We start from the raw sequence: 15,304 nt of genomic DNA on the forward strand, positions 1-15,304 counted from the left end.
CTCGAAGTTGGACTTCGAGTGCTCTAGAATGGGGCAGTGAGCTCGGTTGGTTTGGGTGAGAGAGCTCGGGCAATGGCGAGCACTCGAAGCTTGGCTTCGAGTGCTCTAGAAATCAGCTACAGCCCACGAAGTTGTGGGTAGAATGTCAAAGGCATCTGTGAGCTGAAATGAGAGTTCGTAGTTGAGTTGTTTACGATCCCAAGGATCACGTGGTCGCTCACGATCGACAGCACGGGCACCCGAAGAAGGTCTAGGAGGGCGAGAAGGACCGGCACGAGACATTTAGAGAGGTGGACTTGGTTGAGGAATTTCAGCGAACACGTGGCGTGCACCATAAAAGAGAGAATGTGAAGAGAAGTGGGATGGAGTATCAAAACCCAAAAATTTTGTGCACAAACAAGGCTCTAGCATAGAGCAACATGGAATGGAGGAGAGATTGAGTCTTACGCCGTTCAGCGGAAGCCAAACGACGTTCCTCAGCTGCGACACGACGGTCTTCAGCAGCAAGACGACGATTTTCTTCAGCACGTGAAGAAGTCTCACATAGAGTCTAAGTGTATGCGGACAAAGAATTCTCAAAACAATCCAGTCGCTCATGAATACCTGCAATGCTAGCCCGGATGAAAGCCTGGTCCTGGTGAGAGTCGACCGGAGGCGCTACCCTTGCAGCGGTTGCTGCGGTGGAAGCATCCTCAGAAGGAGGAGGAGGTGGAGTATGGATGAACAGGGGGGCAGCAGGCTGAGGGGTACTAGAATGGCTAAGAACATTGATCCACTAGCGCTTAATAAAAATTTTAATCTTTTTGCCTTTTGGTTCATGGGGAGGAACAACGAAACCCTTGTGCTGAAGGAGCCGAGTGATGAAAAACGGCAAAGGCAATTTCCGATTTTTAACTCGCGGAACCCGTGCATTATGAGCGTCATGCCAAAACTTCATAAATGTGGTCCGAATGAGTTCTGGGATGGAGAACCATTGGCCTTGGTCCATAGCATATAAGGCTTGCAAAAGGAGGCCCCGACGCTCGGTGCTATGCACCAAAGGGCAGACATTGTGCTTGAAGACAGTGTCAATGAACCAGAGGCGTTCCGGAAGATTGGTTTTGCGGATAAAAGACTGGGGCCTAGTAGGATCGTTAACTGTGCAAATGGCAGCGGCAATCTGCTCCACAGTTAATGTATCCGGCTCCTCATATAAAGGGAGATTCTCACGATTGACAATGTCATCGGGGCATTCAATGGGGCAACCAGAAACCTGAATGATGTCAGTCATAGTGAAAGCATAGGTGGTGCCATCAATGGATGTAGTGAGAGAAATGGGTGGCTCTTCAGGGCATTGGAGATTCTGATAGAAAAGGTGCACTACACGGGGGTAGGCAACCCTGGCAAGGGGCGCGCAAATGTGCTGCAGACGCCGGTTAGTCAATTCGGCTACAGCCCACGAAGTTGTGGGGAGAATATCAAAGGCATCGGTGAGCGGAAAAGAAAGCTCGTAGTTGAGTTGTTTGCGATCCCAAGGATCACGTGGTCGCTCACGATTGATAGCACGGGCACCCGCAGAGGGTCTAGGAGGGTAAGAAGGACCGGCACGAGACATTTAGAGAGGTGGACTTGGTTGAGGACTTTCAGCGAGCACCTGGCGTGCACCACAAAAGAGAGAATGTGAAGATGAGTGGGAGGGATGAAGAAAACCAAAAAATTTTACAACCAAACCAAGCTCTAGCATAGAGTAATCATCAACCACATACAACACAACCTCCACAATGCATTCCCATCCTCCTTATAAAGGAAATAAAGACAAGGAATTGAGAAGAATATGAAGCTCACATACCTTGAGAAGAAGAATAAGAATTGAGGCACATGGAGTGAATGCATGCATGCATTAGAGTGAAAACTGGGAAGGTGGGGTGGAAGTGAGAGAAGGTTGTATGTGGTGTGTGGCCGAAGGTGAGGGGTTAGAGAGAGAGATGAAGAGGGAGGCCGAGAGGTGAGGGGTTGTGAGATTAGGTTGTTGGTTGTGAGGTGGGGGTGATTTTGAAGGAGGTTGAGAGGGATCGTTGAGGTGGTTTGGTTGAGAGGTTGTGTGGGTGGCTTGGTGAATGCCGAGAAGAGAGATGTGAGGTTGGTTGGTTTTTGAATGTGACCGAGAGTGGGAAGGGAAGTGGAGTGTGGGTTCGGGGTTGAAAAGAGAGGAGGGAGGCTTGGTTCGAGAGAGAGAGGTTGTGTGGTTTTAAAAGAGAGAAGGAAGCTTGGTTCAAGCACTCGAAGGGTGTCTTCGAGTGCTCGAAATTGGGGCAGTGGCCTCGGCTGAGGATGGTGCATTGTGCTCCACACTTCGAGCACTCGAAATAGGACTTCGAGTGCTCGAAGTCTTGGCAGTGAGCTCGGGTGTGAGCTTCAAACAAGCTCGAGCACTCAAGAGGGAAGTGGGAGGGCTCGGTTGCATGGTTGTTCATGGTTGGTGTGATGGGGTTGATTATTGGAAGTAGGTTGCGTGGGAGAGAAAGGGGGGTGGAGTGGTAAATGGTGTTGGGGTGTTGTTGATGGTGTGCATGGCATGGTGAGGTGGTTTGTTGCATGAGGTTTGTTGCATGATGGGCAGTAGGTTGGTTGTGGGTGGTGAGGACCTGGTTGGATGCAGGGTTGGTAAGGCATGCATGGGGTGGGTTTGCATGGGTTTGAGGGTGGTTTGATGATGGTGGTGAGGTGGCTTGGCATGGAGGCATGCATGAGGTGGTGGGTTTGGATAGTTGGGTTGGAGCTTAAGGGTGCCGAAAGGTGAAGAGGGATTTTGGTGGTGTCGAGAGGTTGAGTTTAGAGGATGGTGTGCATGGTTGCCGAGAGAGTTGTAGTGGATTTGGGAGAGGGTTGTGAGGTGAGGTTGATGAGTTGTGGAGAGGTTAAGCTGAGTGAGAGGGATTTGGAGGTGGTTTGAGGTGTATGCAGGGTGTGGGTTTGCATGGTTTGAAGAGCTTGCTGCATGCATGGAGATCATGGGTTTGTATGGTTGGATGGTGCCGATGGTGGTTGTTCTTGAGGATGGTTGATAGTGGTCTGTTGGTGCATGCTGTGCATGGTTGGTGAGTGGGTTGGTATTTTAAGCACTAGAACTGTGGCTTCGAGTGCTCCAAAAACAAGCAGAAGTGAACACTTGAAGTTTCGAGCATGCTGAATTTTTGGAGTGGAGGCTCGAGCACTCGAAATATATGGTTCTAGTGCTCGAGAAACAAACAGAGAAGTGCCCAAATTTGGATAAGGAAATTCAAAATGGCACATGAAATTTTAGAGCACTCTAAATGGAAGCTAGAGTGCTCGAAATGAAGGCAGTGTCCTCGACAAGTTGGTGTGGTAATTTGGAGCAATCTGAATGGGATTTAGAGTGCTCCAAAATTGGGCAGTGAGCTTGGGATGAGATTGGTTCACAATTGGAGCACTCTAAATGGAATTTTAGAGTGCACGAAATTGGCTCAGTAGCTTGTAAATCAATTGGCACATGGAGATGGAATGTTTCAGCCAACTTGAATGCCTCTTTGAGAGCTGAATGCATGCATGCAAGCAAAATTTTAAAATTTGTCATTCTTATGCATGCATGATAATGGAATGAAAGATAAACTATCATGGCTGCATGCATGCATGAAAAACTATGAGCTCATGGCTGCAATGAAATTCCTACGCATGAAAATGGAATAAAAATTTTCAGTGAATGAAATTCCCCCCCCCCCCCCCCCTTTTTTTTGTTATATGCCAATGGAAAATTTTCCAAGCTTGTTACATTGCAACATGATGCAAAATGGATAGAATTCTCAAAAATGAATATTTCAAGCATAGAGAATTTTTGAAAATTTACATGTCAGTCCTAAATTCAAGCCATGCATGGAAAATTTGAAACTTGGCACATTATTCCAATCCAATGCATGGATGGATAATTTGTCAAACTTTGCAACATCTTGCTAATGCATTGATCAAATTGGAAAAAATTTCAAACTTTGCACTTCACACAATGCATGGATAAGTTTAAGAACATTTCAACAATGCATTGAAGATGAGAGGCTATGCATGTGAGTGCCATGTCGAAAGTCCGAGAAAATTGCCTGATAGAGCCGGAAACTTCCGGGAATGAAAACAAGAGTTGAGAAGGTCAAAGAAGCCAGTCTAAAAATGTGGAACACAACTTAAGATAGTTCCAGAGAAAGTTAAATTTTGGCATTTCTACACCGTTTCCCAGAAAATTTGCAAGGCACGAGCAATTTCAAAGAGAATGAAGCTTGGAAATTGAAAGAATTGCTTCCCTTGAGTTGCTAAATTTAATGTCGATAGCTAGACAAAGCTAGAGCAGGCACTAATCCTCATAAATTGGATCCGTCAAGAGGACTTCCTCAACTTTTCGGGTTAGGATTGTGCCGTCAATGCAAGGCTTAAGCCGTTGGCCATTTACCTTGAAGAGTGATCCACTTGCAGGATCATGAAGTTCGATTGCTCCATGAGGAAAGATGGTAGTGACAATGTATGGACCATCCCATCTTGACCGGAGTTTACCGGGAAAGAGTTTCAAGCGAGAATTGAAAAGCCAGACCTTTTGTCCCGGGGCAAAAGACTTCTTGACGATGTGTTTGTCATGAAAAGCTTTAGTCTTTGCCTTGTAAATTTTTGCGCTTTCATACGCGTCATTACGCAATTCCTCAAGTTCATTTAATTGCAACGCACGATTAGAGCCGGCTTGTTTGAGATCAAAATTGAACCTTTTTATGGCCCAATAAGCACGGTGTTCTAATTCTACTGGGAGATGACATGCTTTGCCAAAGACAAGTCGATATGGTGACATGCCAATGGGTGTCTTATAAGCTGTCCGGTAAGCCCAAAGCGCATCGTTTAGCCTTAATGACCAATCTTTGTGGTCTGGTCTAACCGTTTTTTCCAAAATGTGCTTAATCTCCCGGTTAGAAATCTCTACTTGACCACTCGTTTGAGGGTGGTAAGGGGTAGCAACCTTATGAATGACGGAATACTTAGCAAGGACGGATTTTAGATAACGATTTCGGAAATGAGATCCACCATCACTAATGATTGCTCGGGGCGTACCAAAACGACTAAAGATGTGAGACTGAATGAAATGGACCACGACTTTATGATCATCGGTTTTGGTAGCCTCGGCTTCAACCCATTTAGACACATAATCCACCGCTACAAGGATGTATTCATAGCCATAAGAAGATGGAAATGGTCCCATGAAGTCAATCCCCCACACATTAAAAATTTCAACAATTAAAATGTTGGTAAGGGGCATCATGTCTCTTCGGGACATGGAACCAAGTTTTTGACATCGTTCACACGATTTGCAAAAATTGTATGCATCCCGAAACAAGGTAGGCCAAAAGAATCCGCTTTGAAGAACTTTGTTAGCGGTCTTTTTGGCACTAAAATGGCCTCCACAAGCAAGAGTATGGCAAAAATTTAGAATGCTTGTGGCCTCGGTTTCAGGAATGCATCGCCGGATGATTTGGTCCGGGCAATACTTGAATAGTTCCGGATCTTCCCAAAAGAAATGCTTGACTTGGGAGAAAAACCGGTCCCTCTCTTGTTTGGACCAATGGGCTGGAATTTTGCCAACCGCAAGATAATTGACAATATCCGCAAACCATGGAAGAGTAGAATGTGAAACTTGAAGAAGTTGCTCATCCGGAAAGGAATTACGGATGGCTGCGAATTCTGAAGATTTCTCAATAAGTAAGCGAGAGAGATGATCGGCGACAACATTGTCGGTCCCTTTTTTGTCCCGGATGTCAATGTCAAACTCTTGAAGTAAGAGGATCCATCGAATTAAATGGGGTTTTGTCTCTTTTTTCGCTAACAAATGCCTAAGAGCGGCATGATCTGAAAAGACGATGACCTTGGAGCCAAGAAGATAAGAGCGAAATTTATCCAAGGAGTACACCACAGCTAGCAATTCTTTTTCAGTGGTGGTGTAGTTCAATTGGGCATCGCAGAGAGTTTTGCTAGCATAATAAATGACATGCGGAAGTTTATCCACACGTTGGCCCAAAACCGCCCCTAATGCATAGTCGGATGCATCACACATGATCTCAAAGGGAAGAGACCAATTAGGGGGTTTCATGATTGGGGCGGATGAGAGGAGAGTACGAAGTTTGATAAAAGCTTCCATGCAAGCGTCATCAAAATTGAACGGAACATCCTTGGCTAAGAGATTACACAAGGGCCGTGAGATTTTGCTGAAATCTTTGATAAAGTGACGATAGAATCCGGCATGGCCAAGAAAAGAACGGATTTGACAGACGGAATTCGGAGGAGGAAGATTAGAGATTAACTTAACTTTTGCCTTGTCTACCTCGATTCCCTGCTTAGAAATGACATGTCCTAAAACAATGCCTTCTTGGACCATGAAATGGCTTTTCTCCCAACTTAGAATTAGATTCGTCTCTTTACATCTTTGGAGCACAAGAGATAAATTTTTGAGACACGAGTCAAAGGAGGGGCCAAATACGGAAAAATCGTCCATGAAAACTTCCAAGAACTTTTCAACCATATCGGAGAATATGGACATCATGCACCTTTGGAATGTTGCCGGCGCATTGCATAGACCAAAAGGCATGCGTCGATAGGCAAAAGTACCAAAGGGACATGTGAATGTTGTTTTCTCTTGATCTTGGGGGACGATTGCCACTTGGTTATAGCCGAAATAACCATCAAGAAAATAATAGAAGCTTTGGCCGGCTAACCTTTCTAGGATTTGATCAATAAATGGGAGTGGGAAATGATCCTTCCTAGTTGATGAATTGAGTTTCCGATAGTCAATGCACACACGCCACCCGGTGGTGGTTTGTTGTGGCACGAGCTCACCCGCTGAATTTTCAACAACAGTGAGACCGGATTTCTTGGGGGCAACTTGTGTGGGGCTCACCCACTTGCTATCAGAGATAGGGTAGATGATTCCCGCATCTAGCAATTTGATCACTTCTTTCATGACCACTTCCTTCATATTTGGATTTAACCGGCACTGGACCTCTCTAGTAGGCTTTACGTCATCCTCCATATGAATGAGGTGCATACAAATGGAGGGGTCAATCCCTTTCAAATCTGCCACTGTCCAACCAATAGCTTCTTTATGCTCTTGGAGCACAGCTAAAAGGTTGGTCTCTTGGTCTTTTTGAAGGTCTGAGGCAATAATGACCGGAAGGGTTTGCTTTGGACCAAGGAACACATACTTGAGATGGGCCGGGAGCAGCTTAAGCTCAAGTTGTGGCGGAGATAACAATGATGGGACCGGAGGAGTGGTGGAAAGTTGGGGAAGTGGTTCTTTTGGAATTTTCCAAGGAGGTACATCCATGATAGCATTAATATCAAGCAAGGAATTGACTTCTTGAATGGCCTGATCAACATCAAAGTTTGAGAAGTCAAAATGGGACATGCAAGTTTCAAGAGGATCTTTGCTTAGAATGAAGGGGAGAGATTCTTCGACCACTTCATCAATGACATCCACAAGAAAACAATCATCCTCATTGGAGGGATGTTGAGTTGCATGAAAGATGTGGAGTTTGACTTGCATGTTTCCAAAAGCAATGTCCATCACCCCGGTTCGGCAATTAATTGATGCATTAGCAGTGGCTAAAAATGGCCTACCAAGGATCACGGGAATGTGCTTTTTTGGGTCATGGACCGGTTCCGTATCAAGAACCACAAAATCTACCGGGAAGTAGAATTTGTCCACTTTGATGATAACGTCCTCGAGAATACCTCGTGGATGCTTGACCGATCTATCGGCAAGTTGCAAAACCACGGAAGTCGGCTTAAGATCTCCCAAACCAAGTTGTAGGTAGACTGAATATGGAATTAAATTCACACTAGCTCCTAAGTCAAGGAGGGCCCTCTCGATTTTGCTGTCACCAATGATGCAAGAGATTGTGGGGGCACCCGGATCCTTATACTTTGGAGGAGTGTTGTGCTGAATGATAGCACTAACATTTTCAGTCAACCTCACTTTTTTTGGCAAATGATTTTTAGAAGTGCGCTTTTGAGTGCACAAATCTTTAAGAAATTTTGCATAGGGAGGGATTTGCTTGATAGCATCCAAGAGGGGCAAGTTAATCTTCACTTGCTTGAAAACTTCCCACATGTCTTGAATTTTACAATTCTTGTTCCCAAAATGTGTCGACTCTTGAAGACGTTGAGGAAACGGAGCTTTTAGCTCATAAGTAGTTTCCACATTTGGGGTGACATGTGTGGGATTTCCGTGAATGGTATTTGGACAAGAATTTGGATTAGAAGAGCTTGAATTTGGATTAGAAGAGCTTGGATTTGGATTTTTCAAAAGAAAAACTTCCTCACTTTTGTCTCCATCGACCTTGTTGTCAACCACTCTACCACTCCGAAGGGTGGTGATAGCTTGAACTTGTTCATGAGTCGGCCCACTCGGAGGAGGGGTTTCGTCAATCACATGCATTCCTCTAGGATTTTCAAAAGGTTGAGAGGGAAGCTTGCCTTTGTCCTTTTGAAGCAATTGATTCACCGAGTTAGCTATTTGGCCCACTTGATTTTCGAGATTAGCTATGGATTGAGTATGAGAGTGAACCATTTGGAGAGTAGGCTGCAAGGATGTCAAGAGTTGCTTGTTGGCATCCATTATTTGCTTATTTAATGATTCCATCATTTGCTTGTTTGCAGCTACTATCTCGTCAGTTGGACACACAGGAGGTTGATTGGAGACATTTGGATTGTAAGGAGGACGGTAGCTTGAAGAGGCTTGGAAAGGTCTACCTTGATATTGAGAAGAGGGCTGATTTTGCCGCCCTTGGTTTTGGAATTGGGAATTTTGTGGGGCTTGTTGCCGCCACGAGAAATTCGGATGATCTCGCCAACCCGGATTGTAGGTGTTGGAATATGGATTGTTCCCGGGCCGCGAGAACATGGCATTAGCTTGCCCTTGGTCGGGATTGGGAAATTGCTCCTGTGTGGGGCAATCTTCCGAGAGATGGAATGGACTAGTACATGAAGCACAAACTGAACTTGCCGAATTTTGAGACAATGAAGGAGGAAGATGTGGTGCCATCAATTGGTAGAATTTATGAGCGATGGCATCCACTTGAGATGATTCCTCCCTTATTGATTTTGGTTGACAAGGGTTGGTGTTGTTTGGAGTGGTTGCAGTCGGAGCCCTACGAGAATTGTGTTGAAGTGAATTTTCACTCAAATTCTCAAGTAAGGTCCAAGCCTCATCCGCATTCTTGGACATGAACATCTCACCACAAGAAGAATCAACCATGAATCTATGGGTTTCGGTCAAGCCGGCATAGAAAGCTTGCACTAATTGCCATTTTAGGATCAAATGATGAGGACACTTCCGAAGAAGATCTTGTAACCTTTCCCAAGTCTCGTGGAGTTGTTCTCCATCAACTTGAGAAAAGCTTGGAATGGAACGCCTCATTTGGTTGGTTTTACTCACCGGATAATACTTCTTAAGAAATTCTTGTTGCAATTGAGCCCAAGAAGTAATAGAGTTGGGAGCGAGGGAGTTCAACCTATATTTTGCCCTATCCTTTAGGGAGAATGGGAAAAGATGGAGATGAAGTGCATTGTCCGGAAAACCTCTCAACCGGATGGTCGAACAGATTTCAAGGAACTCATCAAGATGCTTATATGGATCTTCATTATCAAAGCCATGAAATGATGGAAGCATTTGGATGGTGCTTGATTTGATCTCATATTGAGTTGCATCGATGTTTGGCATTACTATGCAAGAAGGAGAAGCATAGGTGGTAGGAATGAAATGATCTCTAAGAGTCATTGGTTCTACATTAGGAATTTCAGCCCTTTCATTCCCCGGATTTCCTACGTTATCCCCCATTGTATTGAATTCAGTTTCAAGATCCCTTGTAAGAGTGGGTTCCCTAAGGTTCCGTCTAAGAGTTCTTTCAAGTGAATTTATATCAATAGGCGGGTCAAGTGTGGGTAGAGAGAGTGACCTACGGCCAAACATCAACAACAAAGCATATATTCAACAACACAATTCATCATCAATACTCCACATACAATGTTCCCTTTCTCCTCAATTATCAAGACAGAAAATAAATGGCCTGGCAAGGACCTATGCTTGTACACGAATTTAAACAAGATAATAGCCTCTACAAGGGCTTCACAACTAAATTAACTACTTCTAAAATTAACATATGTACTGTATCTACAAGTTGAAACTAGAAGTCAAGAGACTTACCTGGGGACCTCTAGACTTACAATTTGCTAGCGTTCCCACGGCGCTTCAAGCCCCTAGAATCTTACAACACTTAAAACACAAAGATGGTCAAAACACACAAGGAATATTCACAAGACACAATATTCACAATCAAACTAAAATTGACCCTAGAACTTTGGTCGCTAAACCGTTTGCAGTCCCCGGCAACGGCGCCAAAAATTGATCGGTTGATCAACTATACATCAACCTTTGCAATAGCACGAATCATTGTAAAATAGGGCTATTGGTCGGGTAAGTTAAACCACTGGGACTGCGCTAGTCTAAGGTAACCTAAGTGTCTAGAGTCATTCTTAGGATGATGAAGGGGTGTGCATAGAGGTTTTGTTTGTTTGTCACTGAAACTACGAATTCAGAATGCATAAAACAATAAATTGAAGGAGATTAAAAGGAGTGAAACTTAGGTGGAGAGGACTAGGGAAATGAATCCACCACACACCTCATAAACATGCTAGCTTGCAATTAACTTGGGGAACTACTTATGTAAATGACCATGATATATAGAGATGCATGATAACTACACTATCTTCAAGAAGTTCATACAATCAGAGCTAAGTATAAACCATCTAAGTATAATCCCCTAGGAATGGCCTATCAAATCCCTTACTTTGTATGGTAAATGCACATGTAATCAAAGACTAAGTATAATCCATCCACGGTTGGTATGAACCATCTACCTAACTACATTAAACTAGGGGTGTAGTATGGTTCATCATTCCTAGGAATGGACTATCAAAACCTTCACAAGACATGCCAAGAAAACCATTTCATATTCTCATCTCCATTCTCACTATGAAGATATAAGCCCTATAATCATGAAAACATACAATCTAAGACAAGATGATACATTTAACACAATCATTTATTGAATTGAAGAACATTTACAACATGTGTAAGTCTCTAGAATATGAAAAGATCACAAATACACTTCATTCCCCAAATTAAAACAAGATTATAGCATGCTTACAAAGGAGGCTTCATCACCTCCCTAGATGGAGGTTTAGTTACCCATTGATGCACTAGAGGAAGGAGGAAACAAAGCCTTGACCTCCATTTTCGAGCTCCCCTCTTCTAGCTCCAAGAACACACCTTTCTTGCTCTCTTCTCTCTCCTCTATCTTGTAAAAATTCAAGGATAGGATGCATGTGGCCCTTAGTTGCCTTATATCTATCAACTAAGCTCTCTCTCTCCTCCAAAGACATTCCCAACCACTCCATAAAGAAGGAGGGTGGAAATGTGGAAACCAATGCACAAGTGGGCTGAAGAGGGGTTCATTTTCGAGCTGCAATCTGGCTGATTTTCGAGCACTCGAAGAGTGGTCTCGAGCACTCTAAATTAGTGTAATGTGCAACATGCTCTTCTTGCTCAACACTGACCTACTTTGGTAAAACTGCTATAACTTTGTGCCCCGAACTCCGAATGATGATCGGTTTCAAGATTTGGAGAGCTGATTCAGTGCTTCAAAAACTTTATCTTTTGATGAAGACCCAATTCTCAAGTCTAGTTGGTCGAAAATGGGGAGAAAGGCAGTACTTTAGTGCTGCCAGGCAGTTCTGCGCACCTCTGTTAAGAAGATCATAACTCTCTGTTCCGAACTCCGAATGATGAACTGCTTGAAGATTTGGAAAGCTGATTCAGAGCTCTAAATCTTTCATGTTATGATGGAAGTCCATTTCTTGAGTTTTCTAGGTCGAAAATGGTGACAAAAGTCAGGTTCTACCGCTGCTAGAAATTCAGAATTGGCACCCTTTTTGTTCATAATTCCACAAGGCATCATTTTTTCTTCCTTTTTGCACTTTAACCTGAAAATGCACAAAAACATGCAAATGGAGTTAATCTACATAAAATAATCAATTAATGGACTTTGTTAATGTAATTTAGGGCGCCTGAATATACAGTATTTAGCGCTTATCAATTGCGCTAACTATAACCGAAAAGCAATAACAACAATATAACACGGCAAGACCCAAATCCAGTTACCGACGACAACCTCTACAAACTTCTCGCCAACAGCCCAAAGATGGTTGTTGATGAAGAACACAGCAAAGAAACGATGAAGTCAGCAATTGCGAGACCACAACAATTTTCAACTGCAAACTATGATACCCCTTGGTTCTAGAGCCACGGGTGATCAAGTCCGAGCACAGACCCAAGGGATACCAAATAATTAAGTATATAAACAAACATTGAGTACAAAAGGAATAAAGAATAAAGAATAAATAAACTGGAAGAAATCTAAATACACCGAGACTATCCTTTTAAAATTATACCGAGACTATCATTTTAAAATTAGGGGTATTACATTCTTCCCCCCTAACAAAAGGAATTCCGTCTTCGGAATTCGCTCTTACCTTCTTCCATTATTTCAGGAAACTGCGAGCGAATGGCATCCTCCCTTTCCCAAGTAGACTCAGCCTCATTATGGTGACTCCACTGAATGCGCATTAAAAGTATAACCTTGTTGCGAAGAATCTGATCTCGATGATCTACAATACGACACGGTGACTCCATATATATTGCATCCGGCTGCAACTCAATCTCACCAACATCGATATGCTGATACAGATCCTCATCACGCAAAAATTTCCGCAATATGGAAACATGAAACACATTGTGTACACGATCCAATTGGTCCGGAAGTGCTAACCGATAAGCCATAGCTCCAACTCTATCCGTAATCATAAATGGACCAACAAACTATGGTGACAACTTCCCTTTCTTCCTAAAGCGCATTACTCTTTTCATATGAGACACTTTGAGTATAACCTAATGTAATACCCCTAATTTTACAAGGATAGTCTCGACATTTTTAATATTTATTGTATTGCATTTTTATTTATTTTATTGTTTTTCATTTGTTTAATTGGTTATTTGAAATTTGAATTAAATTGGTTTTATGTGAATTATTTGGTTTATTTAAATTCTTAATGGTTGTGTTTATTTGCGTAAATTATTAGTTGTATTATTTGTAATTCACAGTTTCTTTTGGGCATCAACATAGAATTTAATCATAGGTTTTGTATGGGCTGACTAGGATTAAGACTAGGGCTCTGTCTCTAAAATTACAAGGATTAGGGTTTTAGAGTTAAACCTATAAATACAACCAATATGCTTTAGCTTAGGGTTTACAATTATAATTCAGATTACATAAACGTGAAGTAAGTTCTTAGCACAGAGGGTTGTGAACGGAGGCACTGTAAAAAATTGTCAAGGAGAAGAACAGTGAGAACCAATGGAGGATTTTGGTGGATTAGACCAGAACCAGAGGAGGCTAAAAGGTAGTCTGTGGTTGCCGGAAGTTAGGACGACGGCGACAAGTTTTGAGTCTAAAACTACAGGCAAGTTCTTATCTTCCTCCTTCCCTTTGGCTTGTAATCTGTGCACCTAGACAGTCTCTAGGAGATTAATTGGCCTTAAACTGAACCATGCATGTTTTATATATGTTTTACTTGATCGTTTTATCTGTGAGATTTTATTTACAAAACAATTATAGCATATATGTTTTCCTTGTCTCTGTTTGGGCATGAAACGTTCCACTGTTTTACTTTTGGTTTTGAACCTTACTGCGATGAACCAAGATCTGAATGGATATTAGATGTAATTTAAGTCCTTTAAATTTAAATTAGAGGAAGAACAAATGAGTTGGAAGGGAACTGTTGTGGTAAATCCATTTCAGTTTGGTTTTAAAGTATATGCAGTGCAGTAGCCATTTTAATTCAAATGTAATCCTTCTAATTGATTCTAGTTACTATAATTAAATTAATAGGAAGCTACTGGGTGTTAATTTAACTTCTAAAATTAGTTTTAGAGACCAATAGTGTGTTAGGACTGGATCGGAGATGGAGAAGATGAGCTGAAACGGAGCAGAGACTGAACGGGAGGCTCTCAAGGGGGAGAGAGCCGGCTCTGGAAAGCAAGAGCCAGCTCTCCTTCAACAAGAGCCGGCTCCAAGGGAATTTGGAGCCAGCTCCAAGTGAGAAAGAGCCTGCTCTTTCATTTTAGAGCAGGCTCCAACCTTCTGTAAGTTCTGAAATTTGTTTTCACGGCACTGTTTGATACTTTTGACACTATTTGAGCATTTGGATGGTTCTGATGGGTTGTAGGGACTTCACAGAGGGCTTAAAGGGTTAGTTTTAAATAATATTAAACCACTTGTTGCATGGTTTAAGTCTCTGTTATAAAGGAGGAAGCGGTGTAAAAATATACAACCGTGCATGCTATTAACAAAAGAAAGGAACTGAATGGCTTGATTAAATTTCAGAAATTTAACAGAACTTCACAGAGGGATTTAATAGTTAATTTAGGGTGTAATGAAAACCTTGAATTGATTTAATTTGATCTATGGGAAAAACAGTATAAAGTTGATAAATTTTCTACGCTGATAACGGATGGAGGAAGGATTAGTTGCTTGATTAAATTTTATCAATTTAAGGAGATCCAATATCCTAATAAAACTTATTTTTATTAGGGTCATTGTTATAATAAATTTGAATTATGCATGGTTTGGATGTTAATGGTTAGAATATTAAATTCTTTGATGCAAATACATAGATTAATATTGGATTTTAATTGCTAGATTGTTAATCTTCTTTCTGCAATTATTTGGACAGTGGTTTTGGACTGTAGATTACTTGTTCATTGTGTATACATTGTAATTTACCTGGATATGAAGGATGGTATGTACCGGTATGGGACGGTGACATACTAGGAACGGTTTAGCTCCAAACACCTAAACCTAACCTAACGGATTTAAGGAATGGATTTATAAATATTAAATTCTAATTTTGGTTAAGACATATCAACTGCAACAAAGTTGAGTGGCTTCCTGGATTAATGGACGGTGGTTCAGTCACATCAACTGAATAAGTTGAGTGCCTAACCAGTTGGTTTGTTGTATGTCAATTTATTAAATATTTGAACTACATACCCTGGATTTGGACGGACTTTATATATATGTTTATGGTACCACGAGCTGAGCTTGAGTCTCAGACTCGTTGGTTAGGGTGCGTATATGCAGTGGATGCGTAACTGGTTATAATAGGTTAAGGT

General features: G+C 42.2%; 1 protein-coding gene across 1 annotated transcript; it reads right to left on the bottom strand.

The window, feature by feature from the left end:
• Positions 1–4,726: 4,726 nt before the first annotated feature.
• LOC132288208 (uncharacterized) lies at positions 4,727–8,125 on the bottom strand (the record flags this gene model as incomplete). The annotated part of the gene is made up of 3 exons (XM_059789842.1): positions 7,148–8,125; positions 5,466–5,602; positions 4,727–4,853 (listed from the first exon to the last, which is right to left on the bottom strand). Coding segments are annotated over exons 1-3 (1,242 nt in total), but the record flags the coding sequence as incomplete, so codon positions are not given.
• Between the last annotated feature and the right edge of the window lie 7,179 nt (positions 8,126–15,304).

This window comes from Cornus florida, unplaced genomic scaffold (genome assembly GCF_030987335.1).
Source record: "Cornus florida cultivar Cherokee Brave unplaced genomic scaffold, ASM3098733v1 CherokeeBrave_3.0.0_Hap2_Chr02, whole genome shotgun sequence".
NCBI classification, from domain to species: Eukaryota; Viridiplantae; Streptophyta; class Magnoliopsida; order Cornales; family Cornaceae; genus Cornus; species Cornus florida.